Source organism: Hippoglossus stenolepis, chromosome 2 (genome assembly GCF_022539355.2).
Source record: "Hippoglossus stenolepis isolate QCI-W04-F060 chromosome 2, HSTE1.2, whole genome shotgun sequence".
In the NCBI taxonomy this organism is placed as follows: Eukaryota; Metazoa; Chordata; class Actinopteri; order Pleuronectiformes; family Pleuronectidae; genus Hippoglossus; species Hippoglossus stenolepis.
Genome location: NC_061484.1, coordinates 22,132,274 through 22,157,833, shown reverse-complemented (window position 1 = coordinate 22,157,833; position 25,560 = coordinate 22,132,274). Strand labels below are relative to the sequence as shown.

Below are 25,560 nucleotides of genomic sequence, written 5' to 3'. Positions count from 1 at the left end.
TGACTCTGGTGATTTCCTGACATTTTCGTGTAGCACAACCAGAGGCTCATGATTCTAATATGTCAAAAACGTTGGTTTATGAAAGAATCCCCATCAGCTTTAGCTATACTTTGTTCTGGTGCTAATTAGAAAAAAAATAGCATTCTAACAAAATAAAGTAAGATGATGTGCTAAATGTAAACCTGTGGGTGCTGAGGCTATGCATTTAGCTCAAAAGACTCCTGTGCCTCAGTACAGCCTATAGCCATGTAGCCAAGATGCTAGCATGGCTGAAAAGTCCTGAGCTGTTTCCAGACATGAACTCTGGGAAATGTCAGGAAATTGGGTCCAGACATTTTCTGAAGTTTGCTTTTTCGTGTATGAAGATGCACCCGAGTATAACATGCAGGATATGTTGTATAAATTCTATAAATGTTCACATTAGGCCTCTCCAGAAGGTTTTAGGGAAATGTCTGGAATTCAGTTCATGTATGAAAGCAGTTCTATTTTTATTGGGGTGGAAGCAGAAAAATGTATATCTCAAAACCTGGGAAATTGAAACCACTTACTTGCTTTATAGAACTAGAGAGCAAACCAATCCTTATTCTTATTTTGGAATATGTTGTGTATTGAACTTTTTTGGTCGACTTATACACAGTCTTATCTGAGCAAATAGCATTTTGTTGCATCCGCTGATGCGTATAATCCTTTTATAGTAATTCAATAACGTCAATGTTAACTTCCTAATCCAATGGACACACATTATCGTACGTTCCCAGCCAGTCTCACCGAAGTTAACCTGTTTAACAGATGGGCACCTCTCGCTCAGTCAGCAGGGAGAAAGACATTGACCTCCCCAAACACTTGGCTCCTCCTGACCCTTGACCCTGTGACCTCCAGGTTAGAAGTAGAGAGTGGCGAAGGTATGGAGGTTGAAACCCCTGCAGCCGGGGAATAAGGCAGAAGTGCGTGGTCCATACAGTCGGTAGTATAATCTGAGAAATAAGGCAAGTTTTCACAAGTTGCTTTCTTAGTTGCTTATTTTAACAGTTAAGTCTGGTGTTTGAGTTGCTAAATAGTCATTTATATCTGTCAGTGGACGTATTTCTTCTTCTCTCCAGTAAGTGAGGCTTTGATGGATCAAGAGCAGACCATGTTGTATGAACCACATGCGGAGCTCGAAGAGGTGAGAGAAGTGGCGAGGAATGTGATGAAACCAGGACACAGAAATACTTTCCCCATCATTTTCCTCACAGTCAGACGCACACCCCGCTGTGCAGTTAAGGAGGCACACAAGGTTCAAGATCAGTGCAAATCAAAGTGTTATTCTTCGATCCCTCCCTGCTCGCCCTCACCCCGCGATCCGCTCCGCTGGCTCTTTACAGCCAGGCCACGCGGCTCCGCATCCCTGCCACTGCTCGGCAGTTTCAAGGTTAATATCACGCTATATATTCTTTGAAAAGGTGCTCTCCTGTGAGATGTAGGGAAAACACCGCAACACCAACTGGCACTTAATTCTGCCGGCTCCCTATCGTTGCCAACTATGCAGCCAGAGCGGGGGTGGGGGGGGGGCAGGGCAGGGGTTGTTGCGTTGGAGGAGCTGGGGATCAAGGGGGGCTTCCTGACAGGAAGTGTAGTCTAGCTGAGAGGGGAGAATAAGACGGGAGACTCCTAAAAAATTCAGTGGCTTTTAATGTGGCTCCTAGTCGGTTTTACATTCAGCTGGCTCCAAGTGGCACGGCACCGAAGGGCCTCAAGTCACTGGTCGGTTATTTATACGCAACATATATTCGTTGTTCAAATCAATGAATTTCCCTGATGGAGCTTTTCCTCCTGACAGCCACTGTTAATGTAATGTTTTCCTACCAGACAGGTCCCATTATAAGACCCTGGAATGTGATCTTATGGTTCTCCCCCTGCTATCCTCTCTCTCACGTCATGGCTCCTTAGTTCAGACCTGCATTTTTTAATATCTTGTACTTTTACTTTGAAAATAAGACCTTTCAATGTAGTTATCCCTAATCCTACCTCTTGTCCAAGTCTAGTATCGAGAGTTTTGGCAAAGCCTTTTTTTTTATAAACCACTGTCCAAACTGTTACTGACATTCTGAAAGGACTGCAGATGACAAGGAGTTGGTGCTCTGCACTAAAATTAAATATTATATTTGACTTGTTTTAAAACAGCTGGTGCTAAAATGCCCAGTTATCTGAGGCCATAATTGACAGACATCCCATTCTTGTAAATGTGACACGATGCAAGAGGTGAACTGATTCCACTTAGACGAGTCCTGGTTCCAGCTTGTATCTGTTCCTTCAGCAATACATTGCTTTTTGGATAATTTCATCTTTGAGTTACAAGCAAATTGTAAATGTATTATAACTTATTCAGACATGTGGGAAAAGTTACATGCTTTTCTTTTCTGGCTGTAAATACAGTAATCAACGTCCCCATCTGTGGTGGACTGCCTGCAGAATATATGCGAGGAAACGATGACTTGGCAAAAAGGATGTATAATAATTGCATAATAACCTTGAAGTTGCCATGTTCTTTTTGTGCCTTTTCTTTCCTTCCTGTCACACCCACAATGAAAGGATTCAGACATTGAATTATTTGGCATCTTCCACTTCTTGTGCTGAGTTCCTAATGCCAATCCCATAAACAAGCTAACATGAGTAAAAACAAATGGACTGTAGCTCGTTTCCTATTAAGCCGACATGAAATGTTTTGATGCCATTCACTTTAAAGTCTAAACTTTATTACAGCCTTGAAAAATATGATTCAAATACATTCAGCAAATTGGGTTATTTTCAGTCTCGGAATGAGAAATCTATTCTGACATTAAGTATTAGCTGAGAAAACACAAGCAGACTTATTATTACAAAATCAGTCCTGTTGCCCAAAGTTTCTTGCAAAATATGCAAATTCGATAGTTCTTGTCAAAATAAATAAATACAAACGAACAAAAAACAAGTGAATTCTGAACATCTGGTCCACGTGAAGCTGAAAACAGCTGCACATTGTTCAAGTATTGTTTTACCTACATTATTCAAATCTTCTTGCATTAATGTGAACCAAACAGCGCAAGATCTCAAGATAAGCTAAAAAAATTATTTATCCTTTCAATTTTTTATTGCATAATTCTGGCTCATGAAATTTACAGGATATATTTACTTTCCATGCGCACCTCTGTGATCTAAAATGTCTTTGTTTTGTCTGTTTTAAGTGCGGGGGAGTTCCACGTCCTGTCTTTTTCACTCTTTGTATTTGTGTAGCCATGAAAGTGTGAATCCATGAAGCTCTCGGAGACCCTGAAACATAAATATTTGCTGCAGCATAAATATTTGGACATAAGTAAATATTCTCTCAGCTGTGAATGTGATCACGCAAACACCAAATACGAGAGTCTGTTTTTCTTTAAACATATGAACATGCACATGTGGACCGCTGAGAGCTATAGAGTAGACACACGGGTGTTATTCTCGAACACACACACACACACACACACACACACACACACACACACACACACACACACACACACACACACACACACACAGTATTTCAGAAACAGCAGCACGAACAAGCAACAAACCACTGAAGTTTTTTATACGTCAGTCAGAAGAGCGATGGTTCACATAAACACATTTGATAGTTTACTCTGACAGTAATTTTTACGTTTTGTCATCCACACACGCGGGACGTGTATTTTTTTTTTTTAGTCATTGTTTATATCCGGTTGCTGTTCATAAACAGTCAGGTCACACAGCTATAATAAACCGTTCCCTTGTCTGTTGTTTTTTGTGGTCATCAGTGCACAAAGGTTTAATTCAAAATGTCAAGGTTCGCCGTGAACTTTACGTTCCAGCAGTCACTGACTACGTTTATATGGAGAGCAAAATTCTGACCATTTACCTTATTATAAAACATTGTTTCGATTATGATGTTTAGATGAGTTGCTAATAGAATATTCCATTCATATTCCCGTGTACCTGTTACAGAGCATAGTCTGATTACTACTCACATCATCCTACTACTCATTTACACTCTAACCCTGGGCATTCGTCACACAAGGTTGTGAAACTCCTCTATGAGGACGTTATAACGCGATTAAGACGTGTTTATGTCTACATAATGTAACTAAGCTCAGAATACTCCACATCTCTTAATTTGATTATTGCTTTTTCTGAATATGACCTCATTTTACCTTAAGGTAATCAGAAAATGCTGCTGTGAAAAAAAGAGTCTTATTTAATCTATTGTCTGAATCGGGTTGTTATCTGAATTGCATAAGGAGGCTTGAGTCATTCTGCAGCGGCCGCAGGTTTGGCTCCGACCCTTTGCTGCGTCACTTCCCCCATTTTCTCTACTCAGTTCACACTTGTACTATCCTATCAATAAATATGAAATGCCAGAATATCTGGTTAAAAAAATTGGAATAATAGAGATGTATCTGATGGATGTATTATTTATTGATTATGCTTAAAACGTGCATTTAGTTTCCATTTTATACCCATTTTAGTCTTATTGCTTTCTTGATTGTGTTTTCTGGGTTTGAAAAGAAAAGAAATCAGTAGCTCTCAGCCTCCTTCATTTTGCTTGTGCTGCACTGCCACATTTGACGTGAGGATTTATGTTTTTGTCGTCCCGTCTGAAGTTGTATTCCCATAGCCTGTCAAATCAACAAATACTTGTGATTAGGAGTGATGCCACCGAACAGCACAGCTGACTTATTTATTATTTTGGGCGAGCCGAGGCATTTCTCTCTCCGGTGTTGGGAAATGTTTTCCTTGTGTTGTGGCAAGCCCTAATGTTTGAAGGGCAAATTTTGCTCGGGAGGTCTGTGTTTTCTCACCAGAGGTACTGGTATATTTAGATGTTGATTATGGATAATCAGCTGTAATGACGGAAGTGCATGGCATGTGTGTTTAGACTCAATGCCACCATCGTGGAACACAGACCATGCAGAGCTCTGTTATTGACTTCACATTGAGACGGGCTTTTTCAAGAAGAGATTCTTATTTCCAGTCGCACGCTCCCTCCCATCAAAAGAAAAAGCAACAAAACGCAACCGTGAGTAGATATATTTGATTGTGTCCAAATCTCTGTGCAGTGAGAATTTTCCGATCAGGATCAAACGACAGCCCCTTTGTCTCGTCCTATCACGTGTTGGGAGGTCAGGTTAAAGGTGAGGGGTCACAAATGGCTGCTTGTATCCTCTCATCAGGAGCCCTGTGGTCATGGCCCCTATCGCGGCCATAAAAGCTGTGACACCGCTGACCAGGGCGGCCGAAATCCAATATTCTATCACTGACCTGTCCCTGTTTCCTTTTTGTCACCGGGAGATGTCCCTCAGATCAGGGTCATTGCTTTTTTTAATTCAACGAGAGGAGCCATTTCTTAGCCCGTAATGACACCATTAGTCTTGCTATCACCTTTGTCAGTGTCCAGGAAAATGCCAATGGCCTCCACGCCGTTCGTCAAACCTAATTTAGAACCAAAGCCTCTCGGAGCGATAATCTTTTTATTTCTGCTGAAGAAGCATTTAGTTTTATAGTTTTAAGACTCCTGCCTCCGAAGTCCTCGAGGATTTAGGAAGAAGTCACATAAAGGAAATTTAATGTTACTGTTTTTCTGTTTCTCCGGAGAGTACGACTCTATTTACGGCTTCTCTTCCTGTGGCGTTTATTTGAAAATCTGGCTCGCACAGTCTGTCCCGGTCTGGACTGTCCCCACAGCCACAGGCGAATGCTCATGGTTAATGTCCTTCAGTCTGTGCTTCAACTAGAAAGTCCCAAAGCTACTCTCACACTTCCTCCAAAAGCCGGGCCTGAACCGCAAAACCCTGCGCTCCAAAACGACTGCTTCCACTCTCAAGACTTTTATTCCCTCCGTGCCCTCTTTATTTGGAATATATTGTAAACACGGTCAATGCCAATTCAGCTCTGCAGGATAAAAAGCGGTTATGAATCGAGGTTAAGTGTTGGGCTGTTGTCTGTATGACGTGGTTACAGAGTGACGGGGCGCAGGCACTTCGTAAGAACGCTTTCTCTCAGCCCGGTGGTGTGATTGGTTTTGATGGTTCTACATACAAACGCCGCAGTTTTTTAAAAAGTCATCGCATACGTACAAATGTGTTTAGATGTGTATTAGAAGTTCTTGTAAATTGATCTTTCCTTCCTCCGCGCAGCGCTGATATCCTCGTCCCCACGGGCTTCTAGGTTTAGGGAAAGGCCAGCTTTACATAAACACACAGTTTCCTCTATCAGCTCAAGAGATGATGACAGCAGAGTTCAAAAAAGTTTATGCTTACACACGCGCACACACACACACACACACACACACACACACACACACACACACACACACACACACACACACACTGCATGCCTTTCACATCATAGTTGTTTCTGGAGTCATTTAAATAAACTTATTTAGTTGTTTTGGGCCCTTAGTTGATGTGAGAATTTCTAAAAGCTTGAGTCCGATGTGTATATTGATCATATCTATCACTCCTGAATTACTATCTTACATAGAGTGTATCCACACATGATAGTGAAAGCTGTATAATGTGGAATGTGCACTGAGTTTAGTCTGTGATTAATGGTTTTTCAAAAAAGTAGTTTGCTAGTTTCGACCTCTAAGGCTCTGTTTTTTGTGCTTTCTTTTTTTTTTTTTGTGTGCATAATTTCTTCGTCTCCCCAGAGAGGAAGAAGGGGAAAAAGCGCCGTGAGGTTCAGACAGGCCCCATGACCTTGTTGCTTTATTATTCTTTTGACGGTTGTGTTGAAGGTGTTGAAAAATTGAACAGAACATGGGAGACGATGACCGCTGAGTTTCCCGTCTCGTTGTCGCTTTTTCGAAGTTGAGGATTGAAAGTCGCGCGCGGCTGCGGTCGGATTGTTTAGACTGACACCTTGAACCATAACGCTGGTCACAGAGAGGAGGAAATTTGTGAATTCACTCGTGATAAATGCACACTGGTCACGGCTCTTTCACCCCTTTCGGCTGGTTTGCCAGCTGATTATGTTGCCTTTGCTGTCGGGATACGGTTTACAGATGATGTTTTATTTTATATTAGTGGTGTGTAGAGGCTGGAAAGCCTGAGGGAGTAAACCCCAGAGTTACCAGGGTGTTTCCAAGAAAAGCTTTCTATAGGGTCTATTTATCAACAGTTTAGATTTTATTAGAGCTGAAAAATGTTGATTACCTTCGCCAGAGAGGTTTTGTTTTCACCCGTCCATTGGTTGGTTGGTTGGTCGGTTTGTTTGTAAGCAAAGTAATTTAAAAACAACTGGATTTCCAGGAAAGGACGAAGTTTGATCCAGGGAAGAATGTTATAAAATACTGGTGCAGATCCGGCTCAAGGGTCAGATCCAGGAATTTAACATTGTGGAATAGGGTCTTTTTTTACATTGTCACAGTTTTTCCAGGGAATAATAAGGGATCTTAATTTAAAAAATCAAGCACATTTAAGGAACTGATATTTATAGGTGTTGGAATTTGCTGCTGCTTGATTGGGTTTAAGGGGACTGTTGGGCCTTGGAGGAGGTAAACACTTCACGGTTTAGGATATTGTAATGGATGTTTTTCAGTTTTCGAATAGTAGACAAGATATTAGAAAATGATTGCCCTCTTTTGTATTTTTTATACCATCACCCCAGCAAGTCCCTTCACATTTGTTCTAGTGGTTTTCTTGAGAATAGCTACATTTTAAAGCCGTTGAGAAGTGGATTCACAGATAAGGCCGTCATTTCGGTCTGATTCCTAATGTAGCAGATTAATGTCCCAATTTATAATTTGTTTATTCTTGTACCGTCATTGACATTGTGTGTGTTTGCTTGTAGGAATGGCAGAACTCCATCCAGAAGAACGCAGGTCTCGCCTTCATCGAGTTGGTCAACGAAGGCAGGTATGTATCTCTGACCCGCTGAGTGCTTTCCTCTCCCCCTGCACCCGCACCTCTTCATTATCTTTCCAACCTCGACCCATCGTCCGCTTTCCAATCTCCCAATCCCTGGATCACCTCACAGCCCCTCACGAGGGCCTCAGGGCCCTCCAAGGTCCCTGAGGCCCTTGTGATGGGGTGGGTATTCAGGATTGTGGACAGCGATCAATGACTGGCGGTGCAGAGGGGCTTGGCAGCGTGAGGATTGGGGACTAGTGAGTTCAAGGCTCCATTCAATACCTGCTCATCCCAGAGGGATTTGGGAGAAGGAGATGGGCGAGGTAGAAGGTGACAGGGGCTCTGATCGCCAGTTTCTCTGTGACACGCTGGAAATCGTTCTTGTCAGTTGGTGTCTTTCTGGTTGAGCCTGTAATCATCACTTCTGTCTTCTATTTGTCTCTTGAAAATGTTTTTCAGTTATGCAGACATTTGATCCTTCCCATCCTAATACAGATCTCATTCCCACCAGTTTCTGATTTAGAGGGTCACAGTATTGATCCTCAGCTTTTTGAGTCAGTGGAGCCTAATCCACTCTAATGCTAATGAGGCCAACGATGTTGTTTGTGGAATTAAGGATTTGTAGTTCCCCTTAATGAGGTTGCTCTTATGTGACCACAAAGTCTGTGTTAAAACCCACAACAAAAGACAAATCAAGACACTTTATCCATGTTCCATAAACCCCCTCCAAAAAACAATGAGAGAGCAGCGTTAAATTTAACTGGACTGAAATTTAGAAATAGCTCTCAATTGTTTTACTGTAATCACAAGACATTATTTTATTCGTCAATTGTCAATCCAGAAATTAGAGTTGAATTTGTCATATTATTGGTTTAATGACAGAAGATTCTTCAACTGTAGCTATTATGAAAGCTATTTATTGTTTACATAAATATACCATATATTTATTAGTTCTAGATTCTAACTTTTAAATATGACCTGCTTCTTTTTGTAAAACGTTCAAATTGATTTTGATTCTTCGTTGGACAAAAGCCCTTTGAAGACCTCATCTTGACATTGAGAGAATTACTTTGAAGACCAAATGATTTATCAGTAATTACAATAACCATAGTTGCTTCCCCCTTGAGATGATGTCTGTAACCTCATTTTTATTTCTCACAGAATCCAAAGTGACATCAGCTTCATAGTAAAGCCTTTTTACAGCCAATCCTCAGTCTGGTAAAAATCTGCACTTTTAAAAGTCTGTTATGTCCATATGTAGCCCACAGTTTTGGGAGCACAGCACCGTAAAGAAGGGCACCGGCTGGGTTATTGATAGCCTGGCCTGGTGAGGGCCATGGAGGCTGCAGAGGCCCCAGCACCTCCGCTCCCCTGCTACCCTGTGCTGAAACAGCAGGCTTAGGTTACAGTCATCTCCTGACCCCTACACCCCCACCCCTCAATCAGTCCCAGCCTGGGCCCCGCAGCCCTCCTCTCTGGCCCCTGGTCTGTTATTGTTCCACTTTGCACAGTTCTGACCTTTAGGGCTGCAGAGAGTTTTTTTTTCCGACCTGTACACACACATGCACGCACACACATAACATGCGTGTTTCATCAACACTGATAAGAAGAGGTAGGAGGTCGACTACACGTGTAGCAACATGCGCTCAGATCTCCCTCCTGTCAGATGCATATCATTAAGAAATCGATTAGCACCTGCACCCCAGTTAAAGAACATATCTGGTCTGGTTTTGTCTCTGAATTAGATTTTCTGCTCATTTTGCACGGTTCTTTTTCGGCATTTTCTGGATATTACATGGTTGTTCTGTCTCTGGGTCGTCCCAAGCTTTAAACAGATGTTTTGCATGTTCTGAAAGTCAAGTTTTTAGGATTTTTTTTTTTTACCATCTTTCTTATATTTCCATTCTGAATCAATTTTCATCCATGCACCGTGCTTCGGAATGTAAACAATACATGTAAATAGATGTTAAGCGTTCTCCACTGGGCCGACGTCCATCTCCTCTCTCTCCTCAGACTGCTGAGTCACACCATGAAGGACCACCTGGTGCGTGTGGCTAATGAAGCTGAATTCATCCTCAGCCGACAGAGAGCGGAAGACATCCACAAACATGCAGAGTTTGAGGTGAGCTGCTGTACAGCTGTGGACACGCACGCACAAAGATAACCACTGACATGATTCCTAAGTATCTAAGCCAGAGCCTGACCATTGTGTCGGTTGGCCGGTAAACGTCGGCCGATATGTCCCAGTACCAGTGTTAATGTTTATTAGAGCTGCAAATTGTTGAGTGTGTACATTTGAATCTGCTGGTGTATCATATCAGAATATTTTCACTCATCACCCCCCAATATAATAATATAAGCAAAGTAAATTGTGTCAAGCTGAAGGAATTATATTGATTTTATCTGCTCTGGCAAACTTTGAATAACAATCTGTAACTTCAAGCTCAAATCTGTAGCTTCCCAAACGTCTGCAAAGGTGACTAAGCTTCTGGTGCAGTTGTTTCAATATGACTCATTTTTGGTGGTTTTGTCTCAAAGTGTGATCTGCTGACTAGGCAATGATTTTCTGTAGTGAGTAAGTTGTACACAGCCATCGTCACCTTGACAGAAGATCAGGATCATTTCTCTGTAGAAGAGTGTTCAGCCATGGTTTCTTACACACTTTCTCATACAGATGGTTGTAGAGATATTAAAGACCTTTGACATATTTCATCTTTAAGTGTAGCCTCAGAATAAGGGGATGTTATTAGACCAGAGTAATGAGTGATTGCAGTGCAGCATAATATCAGGTCACATATCTCTCTCTAAAATCTTTCGACTAGCCATGTGCAGACAGTGAAGTCCATGTGTAGCTCCGGGCTCATTGCTGTAAGACTCCCTTGATAGAAGTGTTTAACAGTTTGATACCGAGATCCTCTGTCAGTGAATGCACTTAATGAAAACAAGGAGTCAGTGAGAGCACAGAGGAGCTGATCCAATGACTTGTCCGTCAGGTTTCAGGATCTGTCACAGCAAACCTGCAGGATAAATGTTTACTTTTCAAACATAACCCCGTGCTAATCGCGAGCACACACTCTCTCTCACGCACACACCGGAGCGGTCTCACGCTTGGCACATATATCGCTAACCAAACATTGTGTAGTGTTAATTTATCCCTGTGCTTCTCTGTGTAACTGCAGGCCCTGCCCCTGAAACATAACTTCCACCCCCTCCCTCTTCCCACCAGCTCTCAGCACAAACGTCGCCATTCACGTGTAGCTGCCGGGCCAACTCTATCCTGACCCATGGGCACCGTTCGCTGCCCCTTTCCCCCCAGTCGGACTCTGCTGCGCTCCCCTCCTCTGCTTTCTAGATCTCACCAAAATAATTTCCTGTCCTGCTGAGATCCTGTCCATTATACTCCCGCAGGGGGTGTATTTTGCAAGTGACAGGAATATGGCATCCTCCCCTCTCTCCCAGCCTTCCCTCCCTCATTTCTCAGGAACCTGCCAGCACTAAAAGCTGCAGACAGACCTGAGAGGTGCTGGCCTGAAGGGCTGACTGTGTGTAACCCCACCAACTCCTAACCCCCGCCGGCCCCCACTTTGCAGTAAAATGTGATGCTTTTCTAAAGGTTCAAGGAAGGGTCTCTCTTACATTCGGCTAAAGCAAATTCCCTCAAGAGTGTTGAAAGTCAATCAAAAAGGGGTGGGGGCACAACTCGTGCACATCAAAGTTTTGTCTGCGATATGTTTCGCTCTCTTCCCGGGACAGGCCGCCTCTCTGTGTGATTGGCATCCTGCTCTCCTTATTACTCACTCTGCTCCAAGTGTCAATCATCTGCACTGCATCATCCTACATGAGCTGACCTTATCATTATCGGCACAGAGCCGGAGTATGATTTAGTTCCACTCTGGGTTTTTTTTGTACCCTGCTCCATGTCCACTTAATGAAAAAGAGTAACAGTATTAATGCTGTTGTAAAAGTTAATGTGCAAAAAAGTCCGGGCAGGCAGCTGTTTTCGTCTGACACAAGAGCAACATAAGGAAAAACAGCTTAGTGTGTGTGTCCTGAGACAGACAGACGGACGGGCTTGGCAGCCAGTCTGCACACGACAGCCTCAAATGGTCCCGCTCTGCCTCGGCCTCTTGCCGTGGCCACGGGCCACATGCACTCTCTAACCATGTCCCTATCCCTTCTGCATTTTTCAAACTCCCTGGCATCCGCCTGTATTTCCTATCCTGGAATACAGTAGTTTGAGTCAGCCTGCACCCAAGAGATTCTCCCAAATTCTGCAAATCTAACAGCTTCTTTCTTGTTGTAGTTTTTGTCTAAGCTCTTTATTTTCTTCCCGTCCCTCCTTCTGGCCAAATCTTCTGTGCAAATATGTGCGTAATGTCCTGATAAGATTGTTGGACCTAGAAATAAGCTACTTAGCTGAATTTATATCTATTTTTACATAAAGCTTCGATAAGTGCACAGTTAAAATGAAATGAATAGCCTCTGATGCATGCTGGGTAAGAGAGTTCAAACAACAGGGACATTAATCTGCTATTGAATTATTTACAAATTTTTATGCTTGTCCACTGTGCTTTCTACATTCATATTAATGATATATATTAATGTTTATATAAAATATCTTTATCATCAAGACACTGGTTATGTTTATATGGACACTGATCTGATCACCTAAACCTGCACATGATCATACTCGGAATAAACACAATGGAATTGATACGTGGAGTATTCTGTTCTTAGTCATATTATGTAGACATGTATACGTCTTAATCGTATTATAACGTCCTATTTGAATCAATATACTGCAGTTCCCAACTACTTGATGACCCCTGCCTTGGGTTCGAGTGTAAACAGTCAGTGGGACGAAATGTTGACATGGAATATTCTATTAGCAACCCATGTAAACGTCATGATTGAAATGATGTCCGAATAAGGTCAATATTGCTGTCCATGTAAACTTAGTCGTTGTGGGCACAGCACCATGTGTAGTGGAATAGGGCCAGAGTTCATGTTTCCAAATGAAGCAGCACTATCTCCGTGAACTATGTTTTTTATTTTCTGTGTGTTTTCATTTGAAACCTGCTCTTTGTTCGCAGTCTTGCGGCCGTCCTTAATCAGATACCCAGCAGAGCACGTCCCAAACTATGTTTCACAATTGAATTCCCCTCTTAAATGCAGTTATTCCTCAGTGACCTCTGGGAAGAAGTGAACCCCTGATAAGTCCTGCTCTGATATTGCTGTATTGATTTTTGCCTCCATACAAGCTCAGCCTGAGCCTGCTGGAGCCAACGGTTTCATTTTGCACTGCCACAATAAAAATAACAGGCCAATGAAACATCCCCCCTGAGGGTAGGGGGGTTGGAGGGTTTTGAAATAATTCTCAGCTATGTCCCAGTTTTTTAAAGCCTTGTTCCTCTGTATTGTGTTGTGGTGACACCATAGGTGGGTTATTGTTTTGTGAGTCCTAGAAAATGACTCATTTTGGCTGTCGTTGTGTTGCGTTTGTCACCCAGAACCAATCGGTACTTTCCTGCACATAAGAAGTTTTCTTTTGGTAAAACAGCAAATCTCCAAGAAGGCTCAATAATGAGCATAATTTAAGGCTTAAGAACAAATTTATGTTTGCACTTTGTCAGAGTTCATATCCTTGAGAAGGCATTGATAGGGGAGTCTTTTGATTTAGATACCAGTTTGCCTCAGAGACGTAACATATGCTTTCTCTCTCTCACTGTCTGTCTCCCTTTCTCGCTCACACTCTCGCCGGCTCTCCGTGGGACAGAATTGAGTTATCTTTGGCCCGGAGAGTAAGTTATTACAGTGGGCGTAGGGTGAAACAGAGATGAAGATAACTAGGGGGAAATCCAATTACCTTTTAGGGTTCTCTATCTAATGGGATCCTTAATGTGAAGGAGATCTGCAGATCGGATGCTGCTGCCCAGCACAGCAAATGATGGACTCTGATATCTTCCAGAGGAGCCGGAAGAAGAGGGAGCCCGAGAGATAGAAAGGAGGGGAGAGAAATCGAACTCCCTCTTTTTATGGGGGTGTTCATTAGGGATGAAATGTGGTGGGCTCAGGGCCACAAGGGCAGATAAGAAGGTCCAGATAGGGAAGAGTGAGCAAGACCCAAGTCATTTCTATTCTTTCTTTTTTTCCGTTTTTATACACCCCCTTGATTCATCCCCGTGCTGTTATATGGAGTAATTGAATTGACTGTCTGAGAGATTCTGTGAAAGCCAGACGACAGCGGCTAATTAGTGCTCGGCGTCATTGTCTTCCCTCTGCTCTGCTTGTAAAACGATCCGGCCCTTCTCCCCCCACGTTAATGACATTAACATTGAGCCGATGCTCATTGTGTTCCATTATCATCACACTGGTCTCTGGAAGCTGCATCACAGACCAGTCGTACAGAGCTGAGCATCACAGGAAGAGTCTGGAGGTGCTATCGCAGCTAAGTTCTGCGATACACGTTTAACTAGCTGGCGGATAAGTTCGCGTATTACTGGAGCCCAGCTGATTTACGGGTTGGCTGATAGGAGGCTTTCACATAAACTGTAATTAAAAATGGTTGTAGACTTCGGGAAAGGAAACTGAAGCCAATGTGGAAGTGAAAAAAACCCTGTATTTTGTCAAATGAACCCGCAGAGGGCGACTCCACAGGTTTATGAGAAAATGATCCTAATTCTCACTTGGTTTATAACGTCAGTAAATATTTCGCGAAGTATTTTATGGTCTTGATTACTAGTTTCAAGTCTTTTTCAATGCAGCCTGATGTTCATTTAGTTAATTATGGTCCCGTTTAGAGTCAAATAAAAGATGCAGCATGATATGCATTGGGGCATAGATACTAGGTGATTGACAGCTAGTACTGTCCAATGGTGTTGCAGGTGTAGGTGAGCATGCAGTGTCCTCATCAACCAACAGGTGGCGTCATTGTGGGCTGCCTCTTGGCCTTTCACAGAGAGTAGCAGCGTCAATGTTTTGTCTGATATGAAAACTTCTATTTTAACGAATAAACAATGCAGGATAGGTGTGTATTTATGTATATTTTCTTCATTTAGGTTCAATATATTTGTGTCTGTGTTTTCTTTTTTGTCGGGCCCTACTTATTACACCAAAACCTCTTTATTCATTTTACTTGAACCAGAAGCAACTTGACAAGGTCACTCAAACACACATATGGGAGAACCAGAGTATCACAGCTCCCCTGGATATTTAAACCTTCCTGACACTGAGTGATGGCTGCCACCAACTGTAACTCGCTGTCATGTAGTTGTCGTAACTGTAATGTAGTTTGTCAGCAGAGCAGAATGCCCAGGCATCTCCTTATGGTCAAATCTGTTGTACAGAGAATGAGAGGAAAAGATGGGGAAGGTGTTTACATCTGTGGCACAACCATCAGGATGGGGCTGCGTTTTTCAAAAAGGCAAACTTGACCGAGAGATTTCACAAAGTCCTGGGATGAAAAAACGTGTTTCACTCTTTCTTTCTGTCCATTCTTGATAGATACTTATTTTTGGATTGTACAAAATGGATTGTTTCATTCAAGACATGAGGAGGAAGAAAAAGGGAGAAGTGGGGTACAGGAGGAGGGTTGGTGAAGAGTAGGCTCAGTCCCGCTGTCTTGTCGGCGTAATGAAGTCCCCAGGTACCTCCTCTGCAGCTCCCATCATTATGTGTGAGCAGCTAACCCCCAATATGACTTTACCTCTTTGTTTCAGTCTGACACCGTCTCTTTAGTCACCAGCCAAATATTCTCTTTATTTCCGTTTGAGCAGGTGAGGGTGAGCTCACAATTCTTAATAAAATTTCCATGTGACAACTATTTCCACACAGGAATGTGGCTTTTTGCACATTTTATTTTGAAAATCAAGCCTGCTCGCTGCTTCACATTCAGAATTTGGTGCCATCCCTCCACCACCTATATAGAATTTCAGGCCAACAGCAAATCCAGGGTACATGTATTTTTCATCTGGTGGCGTCCTCCTTTCATTTGACTATTTTTCACCTCCGGCCGACATGTATGATTTTTCACGTGACATGACCTTGAGGCCGAGCTGGAGTCATCGTGCAAAGGTGGCAGCACCGCAGACTGATGTTGTGAGAGGAGGCTGCACTTCTGCAGGGACCAGAGGTTTCTGGGTAGTGGAGATGAAAGAGGCTGCCAGGCGAGCACGGTGACCAGTCCATTAAAGATCAGCCACCGAGGGGAGGAGGAGGAGAAGAGATACTTTGATAAGTGTTGCACCTGCGTTAACCTTGATGGCCGCTCGCCCTGGGCTGGTGCCAGCAGCAGGGATCTGTTTCCACTGGATTTGATTTTTTTTTTTTTTACTCTGGCGCTCGAAGAGAAGGAAAAAAAAAAAAAAATCAATACTTGGGAGCACGGCATGACAGGAGCATCATTTCAGAATTGAAGTGGCTGTCAGGCATTGTCATTTGGTGACTTTTGTTCGCCATTGTACTTTTAAGCCCTCATTTTTCTCTCCCTCCTCTTCCTTTCTCTCGTTTCTTCCCCGGCCCATTGTCTGAATTCCCCTGGTGACATTTTATGTTGCAATTTGAAAACTCGAGGGCAAGAGATCAAGTGCAAGAGAATCTCTTTGAAACCAATTGGCGGACTGGTTTCGGCATCTACTTTTGTTTGGTAACCCCCCATCTTCCTTTCTCATTTCATCCTCTTGTCTCCCAAGACCTCCAGTGTGTTCCAGGAGGAATTTATTTGCAGTGTATTTGCATTCTCTGATACCAGACAAGGACGAGCCTGATGTCTCGCCTTCCGCTGGACAGTTTTTCTGCCCGTTCGTAAATGAAAGCCTCTGGGAGCGCTTGTCGACGGATGTGAGAAATTGGAGATTCTCGCAGAGCGATGGCCCAGCCTTGGGAGAGCGTGCAGCCCTGATGTGCCACCAGTGTCAAGAGATTGCAAATGAAGCACTTTAATAACGTCTCTGCCGGGTTTTGTTTTTCCCTCTTGTTCTCCGACAGAACTGTGAGACCCTGGTTTTGTCAGGCGGCTTGTTGAAGGCTCGCTGTGCAGAGGCAACACCACTAGACCTTTCTCTGTCACTCTAATTGATAAACATAGGGCTGATATCGTGTAATGAGCCTCCATTCTCCAGCCTATTATACTGGTTAACCCTCTCAACCCACTGAGGGAGAGGAGGAGGGGGAGCCAAGGCATCATCTGACAACAACTACAGCTTTTAGATAAGGCTGACACTGGTACAACACCCCCACTGTACAACTCCCCTCCTCGTTCCCCCTGCTCATTATTTGTGGAATCAGCATCACACAAACATCCGCGACCTGCAGAGATAACCACAATTTTTTAACAGCAGGAAGATTGTGTGTGTGCAATTTTCAAAATAACGTTCAGTGGATTAAAATGCATTTATTTTCAGGCTGCGTCTCTGTCGATGTGCGTTGCCATTTTGTGCCATTATGTGATTTTTAGAAATGCTGCCCCACAACCAAGGTTACCACTCCCCCTTTTTTCGCTCCTCTCGAGCAGCCCCCTTTCCCCTCCAAACTCCAGCGCCCATCCATATTTATTTATTTGAACTGTGGATGAATTGTGGGAGACACGGCTCAGTGTAATTGACTCGATTAATGCCAGCCATTATCATTTCGTCTTCACCGAGCTGTCTCCGCCGGCAGGCCAGGCACCCACGCCGGCCGACCCTGTCAGCCAGGCCTTGTAATGGAAGGTGCTGCCCATGATTACAGTGTCGCAAGTCATAAAGGTCTCACTTGCCAGCAAGTTGTGCCCTGGTGGCTGTCTAGGCAGGAAGCTAACGGAGCATAGTCTGCAGTCTCCCCAGCTGCTTTCTTTTAACTTGCTAAATGGAAATGCTTATATCTGATCTTGTCTTTTTATGCTTGTTTTCTTGTCAAAATACCCACGCTGACTGCTTCGGTCACTCCAAAGGAGGCGTGTTCCAAATTGCAGAAGGGGAACATATAGTTTTAATTGACTTCTTATGTTTCCTCGACATTCTTCGAAAAAAGGAATGAAAGAACAGTTTGTTTGAAAATAGCAGAAATGACCCCTTTTTTTTTTTTTCTACTTTGTCCTTTATCCCATCAGTGGACGTGGATGCAAGTGAAAAAGCAGGACGGTGCCAAGCGGGGAGATTAAGTTATTCGCTTTAACCTCCATAATAACATAACATAATAAGTCTCTTCATAATACCGGTGCATTTTCTCTGACTTCACATCAACGGAATGACCCCCAGAATTAACAGTGACTTGTCTTTTCCACTTACAAGCGAACGCAGACTTAGGTTTTAATGGCTCTGCTCATGTGTTCGGCTTTTTTGGTTGTTGTTTTAGGGGAGAGTCCGTGAATTTGGCTTTTTCTCCTGCAGTCGACTTTGGCTTTGGATATGAGAAAAGCCCATTACAGCATGGAGGGTTTGGGTGTTTGGGTAGCCTCAGCACACAGGTGATGAAGTGTTTGTTTATGGTTATGAGTGTGAACCCAGCACTGTTGATTAGTCCTGCAGACTTTACATGTCTCAGACAGGGGCAGATGGAAATGGAGTCTGTAGAGGCCTGTTACTTCTATCTGTTTTAAGGAGGGAAGTCCACACGAGCGTTTATTTTCAGAAAATTCATAAATTCTAATATTAATGATTACAAATTGTTGTTTTCTGTTGTCACAGATTAATATTGTTTTCTGTTTATCTATATATGATTCTTAAGATGTCGTTATCAAACCCTAATGACAAAGAAATGTAGCTGAGGCTTGATATTTTACAGCTTAACCATAAAATGTATTCTAGATAACCATTAATAGAAAGAAAACACAAACACAATCAAATATAAAGTACTTGAATTAAGAAAATAAACTTAAATGTGCAAACATACATCTTTTCTGCATAGTTTATCATGGAAAATAAAAACGTTTTCATATCGGCGCATATTGGCAAACATAAACCCAGATACCAATATGTCTGTGAAAAGCTATTGGCCAATGTTTTCAATCAATCAATAGATGCTTTAATTTCGAGCACAACTAGAATTCATTTTGGACTTTAGATGTTGTGCTCTGAGTCACTTCCTTTGGTCCGGCTTTCCTCTACATCCCATTGCTGCTTCCCTTTACCTTCACTGATCAAGATTAATGGGCATGCAACACACACACACACACGCACACACGTGCACATCAAAGCAAAGGCTTCTTGTGTTTAAAAGCTGAAACATTTACCCAGCAATCCCTCTTCCCATACTCCCTTTACTTTGCCGTTCTCCCGGGTCATCGTGATGGAAGGTCAAGGCCCAATTTAATGCCACACAAAGAGACACAGATTGATAATTAAGGCCCAGCAGGCTGCAGAGAAGCCCCTCTAATGTGATTTATACCTATCGATTTTCTGTCAGATATGAAATGTTGCTGTTCAAATTGAAGAGGAGGACCCATTAGAAAGCGCTTTACTGGCAACTTTGGGAAAACAGGTTGCATTTGTTCCGCCATGCATCTGGGTTAATGCTTAATGTGCGACTGTTGTAGCGATGGGCTAGTTTAAGGTAATTTGATAAGGACAGTAATACGCAACCAGTGCAGCATTAATATCTGAATGTGTTTCCATTCTAAAAAACGTTTTTGCAACATGCAGGAGAAAAAATCGCACCATTGTAAACGTCATGATCTGAATGTCACAGCCCATGTATTTTTCTTTCTTTGTCCCATTCCTTATGTTCACCTTCAATAAGTAGTTCACTTTAAAACAGTTCATGACTGCTGCGCGAGTTTGGAGCTGAAATTGGTTCTGAAATCAAGTTTGGAAATCAAAACACTGTTTCAAATTATAGCCGCTATTTTCAGAAGGTGTTTTACTTTCGCCATCGCTGCAGAGTTCAAAGGGCCGTTCTGATAACAAATTCCGACAGAGAAAAATGTCCTCCCTGTGCATTGTGGGTATCGTGTTATTTGGTGCGCCGGAGGGCATTAGTAAATACGTGTCCACTGTTATTAATCAACATGACAAGAGGACAGAAATTACCCTATGCTTTTCATTTGGTTCTACTCAGAGTAGAGTTTCTATAGGTGGAAACAATGTGTGCTAGTGTCTCTATTGTTTCTTCTCATAGAAAATGTTTGGACGACATCTATATATATATATATATATATTACTTGCAAGATACTTCAAAATTCAAACGTTGCATATTTCAGTTTCCTGACACGTTTTTTATAGTATTTTGTATTTGTACTCATCTGTGATGCCTTCACTTGCAGGAGGTGTAATGAGTCTTCTCTCTCTCCCCTTGCAGTCCAACTGTGCTCAGTACGCAGCCGAGAAGCGCGATGAGGAGAAAATGTGTGACCACCTGATCCGGGCGGCCAAGTACCGTGACCACGTGACGGCCACGCAGCTCATCCAGAAGATCGTCAACATCCTGACCGACAAACACGGAGCCTGGGGAAACTCTTCCAACAGGTAAAACAAAAGCTGCTTCTGAAAACAAGATTTAATATTTGATCTCTGACAGGACAAGATATTTTAAGAAACGATAAGAGATCGTGTTACTGAACTGAAGCACCAGCCTTTAACCAAGAGGATGCACCTGTTTTGGTTCTGTTTTTTTTCCCCCCTGTTTATAGTATGTCATTTTCTCCGCCTTGCGAATCATTCAAACAAGTGTAATGGTTTTAATCTCATCATAATCTTCCTCATCCCCCAATACTCATGACTTTGATTAAATTAGATTTTCAAAGGTGAAAATGTCAGCTGTGGGCTGCTGGATGATGCATTGACTTGGGAGGGAGATGAAAGCCATTTAAACAGCTCCGCTCCCATTAAGATCAGAGGGAACCTTATCCTCTGTGTTTGTTTCGCCAAATAGGCAGCAGAATCCAGCGCAGCTATTCCCTAATGATGGCTGTTTGTGCAGGTAGTGTGTAATAGTGAGCCGGAGACGGCCGCTGGCTCACGCTTGTTAGACTGCACCAACTCTCCCGAGACTCGTCTGGCGAGGGTTAGTTTGCTATTGGATCAGGAGTCTAGCTTTGGCTGCCTTTGTTTTCCTTCTCTTTTCAGAACGTGCTGTATGATTTGTCATATTTTTCTTTTCCTTGATCCCATCTCTCCCTCTCCTCCCTCCATCTCTTTCTTTCTATTAGTCTCCATGTGTACTCACACGAGGCTATTCTATTTACTATGGAGATTGTGTTCTACGAGCTCTTGCCAGAAAAAGTCCCCCCATTACCGTTCTTCTATGCTGTTGTGCTATTGATGGTTTTCCTAATGGTTGCCGATGGGCTCAGGGAGCCATTGGCACTGGGCCTTGGAGTGCAGCGCTCTTTTAATAAATCACAATCAGTCCTGTGCCATTACATCAATATTTTTGGTCAATTACTGTGAAGGTCAGGTGGTGCAGCTTCGCACCAGATCCCGTGGTCTGTGGGCATAGGAGAAACATCTGCTGCTGCAAACACCAGAAAAAGGACGAACACAGGAAATAGAAAACACACCTGCATACCTGCAGGCGTCCCGATACAAGAGCTGTGCTTTTCCTAATTCCACTCATACACACAAAGCGTGTGGTGCAGCAACACCGATGCCAGTAAATAAGAACAGCTATGGAAGGAATGGACACACGATGAAACCCACAACCTTTTTCCCCAGCTGTGAAAATGAAATCCAGGAGCACAAAGACAAGACACGGCTACAATTACGACCTTTTGTTGCTCTGGTGTAAAAATCTCAAGCCCGCCTGCTCGCGTGCCATAAAAACATATTCCCCGAAGTTTCCTTTCAATAAAGAGTCTGAAAATGAAAATATTATTTTCTCGCAAGCTGATGGGAATTGTTGTTTCCTCACGGCAGGCGTCTAATACCTTCTGACACAGTGTGACCTGCCTGAATGCAATTTGTGTCTTAATATCCAGCTTACAGCGGCCCTGGCCTCCGGAGAAAAGAGGTGTGAGGTGATTTTCCCTTTTCCATTCCCTGGCTTTGTCTTTTCTTTTTTACTCTGTGGTTCTCGTTCTCCCTCTCTTTGCCTTTGTCTTCATCAATACACGCTATTTCTTTTTTTTTTCGTTCCCCCTCACTCCTTCCCCTTTCGCCGTTCCTTCTTTTCACTACTTCAGTTGTAACACTGAACGTCCAGGGAGGATTCCCTCCACCAGACAAAGGCAGTATCAATCTGTCATCTAGTGTCAAGGCACAGACAGATCCACAGCCAGATAGATGGGGCGACTACCTGTCCGTCCGTACTTCCCTGTCCCGGTGCCTCGAGACTCAGGTGTACAACATGCCAGCCGGCTGTCTTCTTAAGTGGGAGGACGAAAAAAAGTAAATGAACAGGTAGCAGGATGGCCACAAATGAAACAACTGGCAGATGTCTTTTTTTTTTATACCTCTCGCCCCCTTTGAGCTCGGGTCCACTGAGCATCCAGACTGCTGTGGTGTTTATTTGGGTCAGGAATCATCTCTCATGTATATGACACCTACAGACAAAGTCGACGGACAGAGAGAGGAGATGAGGGCAGATGATGGAGAACACCAGCTCTCGGTCTCTGGGGACAAGCACTACTCTCCTCTCTCTCTCTCTCTCTCCCCCCCTCTCTCTCTTATACCTTCTCTTTATTGCATTCTAATAGGCTGACTAATGTACCATGGAAATTCACTCTGGATGCAGGAAGCAGGGAAAGTAGAGGGAAGGTGACTGCAGCTGCAGAGGGGGCTGGAGTGTGATGTAGAGGCAGCGTGCAGAGCTGTTGTTGACAATCTTCTGATATAGCCGGTCTGTTGCAGGCAAACGGAAGCACTATTCAAGACGTGGAGGTTTAGCCACTCCCTGGCATCTCTTACTTTGTCTTCTTCTTTTCCTTTTAAAGCGGCATCAGCATCCTTTTTTTTTTTAATTCCCAGTTTGCTGGAACAATCCTCACCTACAGCTAGTTCCCCCCCCCAAAACATACACACCCCGAGCAGCGAGTCCTCTCCCTCTGCTCCTCCTTTCTCATATAAGCAACTCATTTTCTGCAGCACCACCGCTCTAATGGACGCCCTTAGGCTAGAGGCTTCCCAGCCAAGGGACATCCATCTTTTGGCACGTCAAACTCCCGCCCGGCAAAAGATCTTTGTGATGTGCACTCCAATTTTTCTTCAGTAAATCAAATCTTCCTTCCTTCAGAAAGACGAATGCTTTAGGGGTTGGAGTGTTATAGAGAAAATCAATGCCGGCAAAATTGAAACAGTATGCCCCTGTATTGATCGGCCTTGTGAGATCGAGAAGGAACAGCTTTGTAACTGTTCCTCTGGACAGTTAGCTGACCTGTAATGGACAAACTATTGATATTAGCATTACTATTTTATCTTGTGCTATGTCATTTCACCGGCGCACCATTGAGGGAAAGAAGCCGGCGCAGAACGTTCACAGTTACTCCCAGGAAAGGATTTTTCTCTCTCGTCCACTAACGATACGACAGAGGACATTTTAACATTGTGTCTCTGCAAAATACTGAGAACGGTTTTGTCTCATTTATCTTATCGATGGAATTTTCTATAAAGATTTTATTTGAAATGCAGCATTGTATGTAATACATAAACAAAGACGTTAAAATGAGTATGTAATATCAATTGTCCAGATCCTTTTCTTTTTGTCTAACACTACAGACAACCTCAGCCGTTCTTTAGTGATACAACTATTATTGTTGTTCTCATTATCACTTGATCTTTTAAATATTTTATGATTTGGTTTATCCCTTTTTGCTTAAAACGATATGACAACGTCCAACATGTATTTTATCTTTACAATGATACAAAACAGTGAAAAGAAGCAAATCCTAACATTTCAAATCCTAGAAATAGTGGATGTCTGAAATTTTGCTTAATAATTACTCAAAAAATGTAATCATTTTCAGAATTGTTTATAGCTTCATTTGATTAACTAATACATTGATTGTTTCAATTCTTCTGCATTAGCATCTGATGCATAACTTAAGAAAGCATAGGAAGTGGAATACTTAATATATATATGTATGTATATGTGTTCCCTGCTCTCCTTCGAATATCACTGATAATGAGTGTAATTATTTACGAGAACATATAAGACAAATGAAATTACATAAATAATTATTCAGCTCATCACTTCTTCTCAGAAATCTTTGCAAAATGTCTGTCACAATTTGCCACAGCCTTGCAGCCTCCAGAGTTTTGCTACTACATGTACCAATATAACACTGTACGAAGATATTTCATTTAAGGAGATACAAAGGAACATTTTCTGATGTGGTTTCAAATGTTACGTTTTTCAAAATAAAATGCTTTTATATATAAACTGAAATTATAATTAAATTCTGGATTAAAAACATCTGTATTTTAGATATTGTTTTTGTAGAAATCAAGCCTCAAAATCTCGGTTTAATCACGACGATGTGGGTGTGGTGTGCTCCAATATTATTGACAGTGGCATCTCCGTGGCAACATATACAAGCAACTCCACCACTGTCATCACCAATACCGCTCAATCCTGATTGGTCAACCAGAAATATGTGACATCACCTCTTTCCATCTTTGCCGCACCAACTTGAAACGACAGAGAGAGGGACCAGAGACAGAAATAACAAAAACAGATTTAATAATAATATACTATAATATTCTGTCCTGATGGGCCTAGTTAGTTCTCTCCCTCACGTTGAGCCTCCTCTTCTGGATAACAACTGTACCGCTTCCAAGTTATCAATTAATAATGCTGAGAACGAAACCCTGCTCTCTGCAGTGAGGACATTTATGTTCACATAGTATTTTCCTTAAATAAATGATCGCATGAGAAGCTGTGGCGGCCCTGAATTATCTCCCCTTGTGTTCTCCCATTCCAGACTTAAATCACAATTATGATACATAATACTGAATGTAATGCATGTGTTAAAGCGGAGGTCTGCACAATGTCCGCGCTGCCTCGCGTGTGTGCTTTATGGACACGCTGTACATTATGGTCCTGTGCAGGCAGGGCTGAAGAAGGAAATGGGACTGCGGCACGTCAGGGGAGATTATAACCATAGGAAACAAGAACGTAACTGTTTAGAGTACACTGGCTCTCGGAAATGCACGGCACGAGAGCGGCAGGAAGACAGACCAAAAAGAAGAGGGCGATGGATGGAACGGGGATTTGTTACTGAAGCATCAAAAGTTGAGATGGAGACAAAGACAAGACGGGGACATTTTCCCTCCCCACATCCTTTCGTCTAGCTGCAGTATTCTGTATACGGAGCCCTGCTCATGAGTGATTATGAGAGTCAGTATGTAAAAAGTTGAGTGTGTCTTGTTTGCTGGATGGAAAACTCTGCAGCTGCGGACTTATCTGAACATCACATTGGCTTTATTGTGTTTGGAGATACAATAAACACTGTAGAGCCTTAGTTTCCCCTGATTCCGATGCGTTAACAAGATTTCTCAGTTGTCATTCCACATTTTTACAGAGCAATTGAACATTAATCTTTAGGGCTGAACTAATTCTTTGGTTTAAAGACCATGATTTAGTCAATGTTACAATTAAAATGAAGTTAAAAATGCATCTACACAGGATGATCTTTGAAATGAGCCCTTCTTTACATTGACCATCATTTTTTTTTACTGGTAATGTATTTTAGTTTGCTTATAAATACCCGCAGTCTAAACACAAACATGGGCCGATGCACTGAGCAGTGGCAGCTGTAGCCGTGCGC

At 42.7% G+C, this 25,560-nt stretch overlaps 1 protein-coding gene across 8 annotated transcripts in view; it reads left to right on the top strand.

Annotated features, from left to right (window-relative positions):
- Positions 1-25,560, top strand: part of lrba (LPS responsive beige-like anchor protein) — a 179,560-nt gene that overhangs the window by 64,859 nt on the left and 89,141 nt on the right. For all 8 annotated transcript variants that reach the window (XM_035165809.2, XM_035165866.2, XM_035165857.2 and 5 more), the window contains exons 34-36: positions 7,825-7,889; positions 9,897-10,005; positions 20,157-20,323. In XM_035165809.2, the coding sequence (XP_035021700.2) occupies positions 7,825-7,889; positions 9,897-10,005; positions 20,157-20,323 (341 nt within the window). The remainder of the gene's footprint in view (positions 1-7,824; positions 7,890-9,896; positions 10,006-20,156; positions 20,324-25,560) is intronic.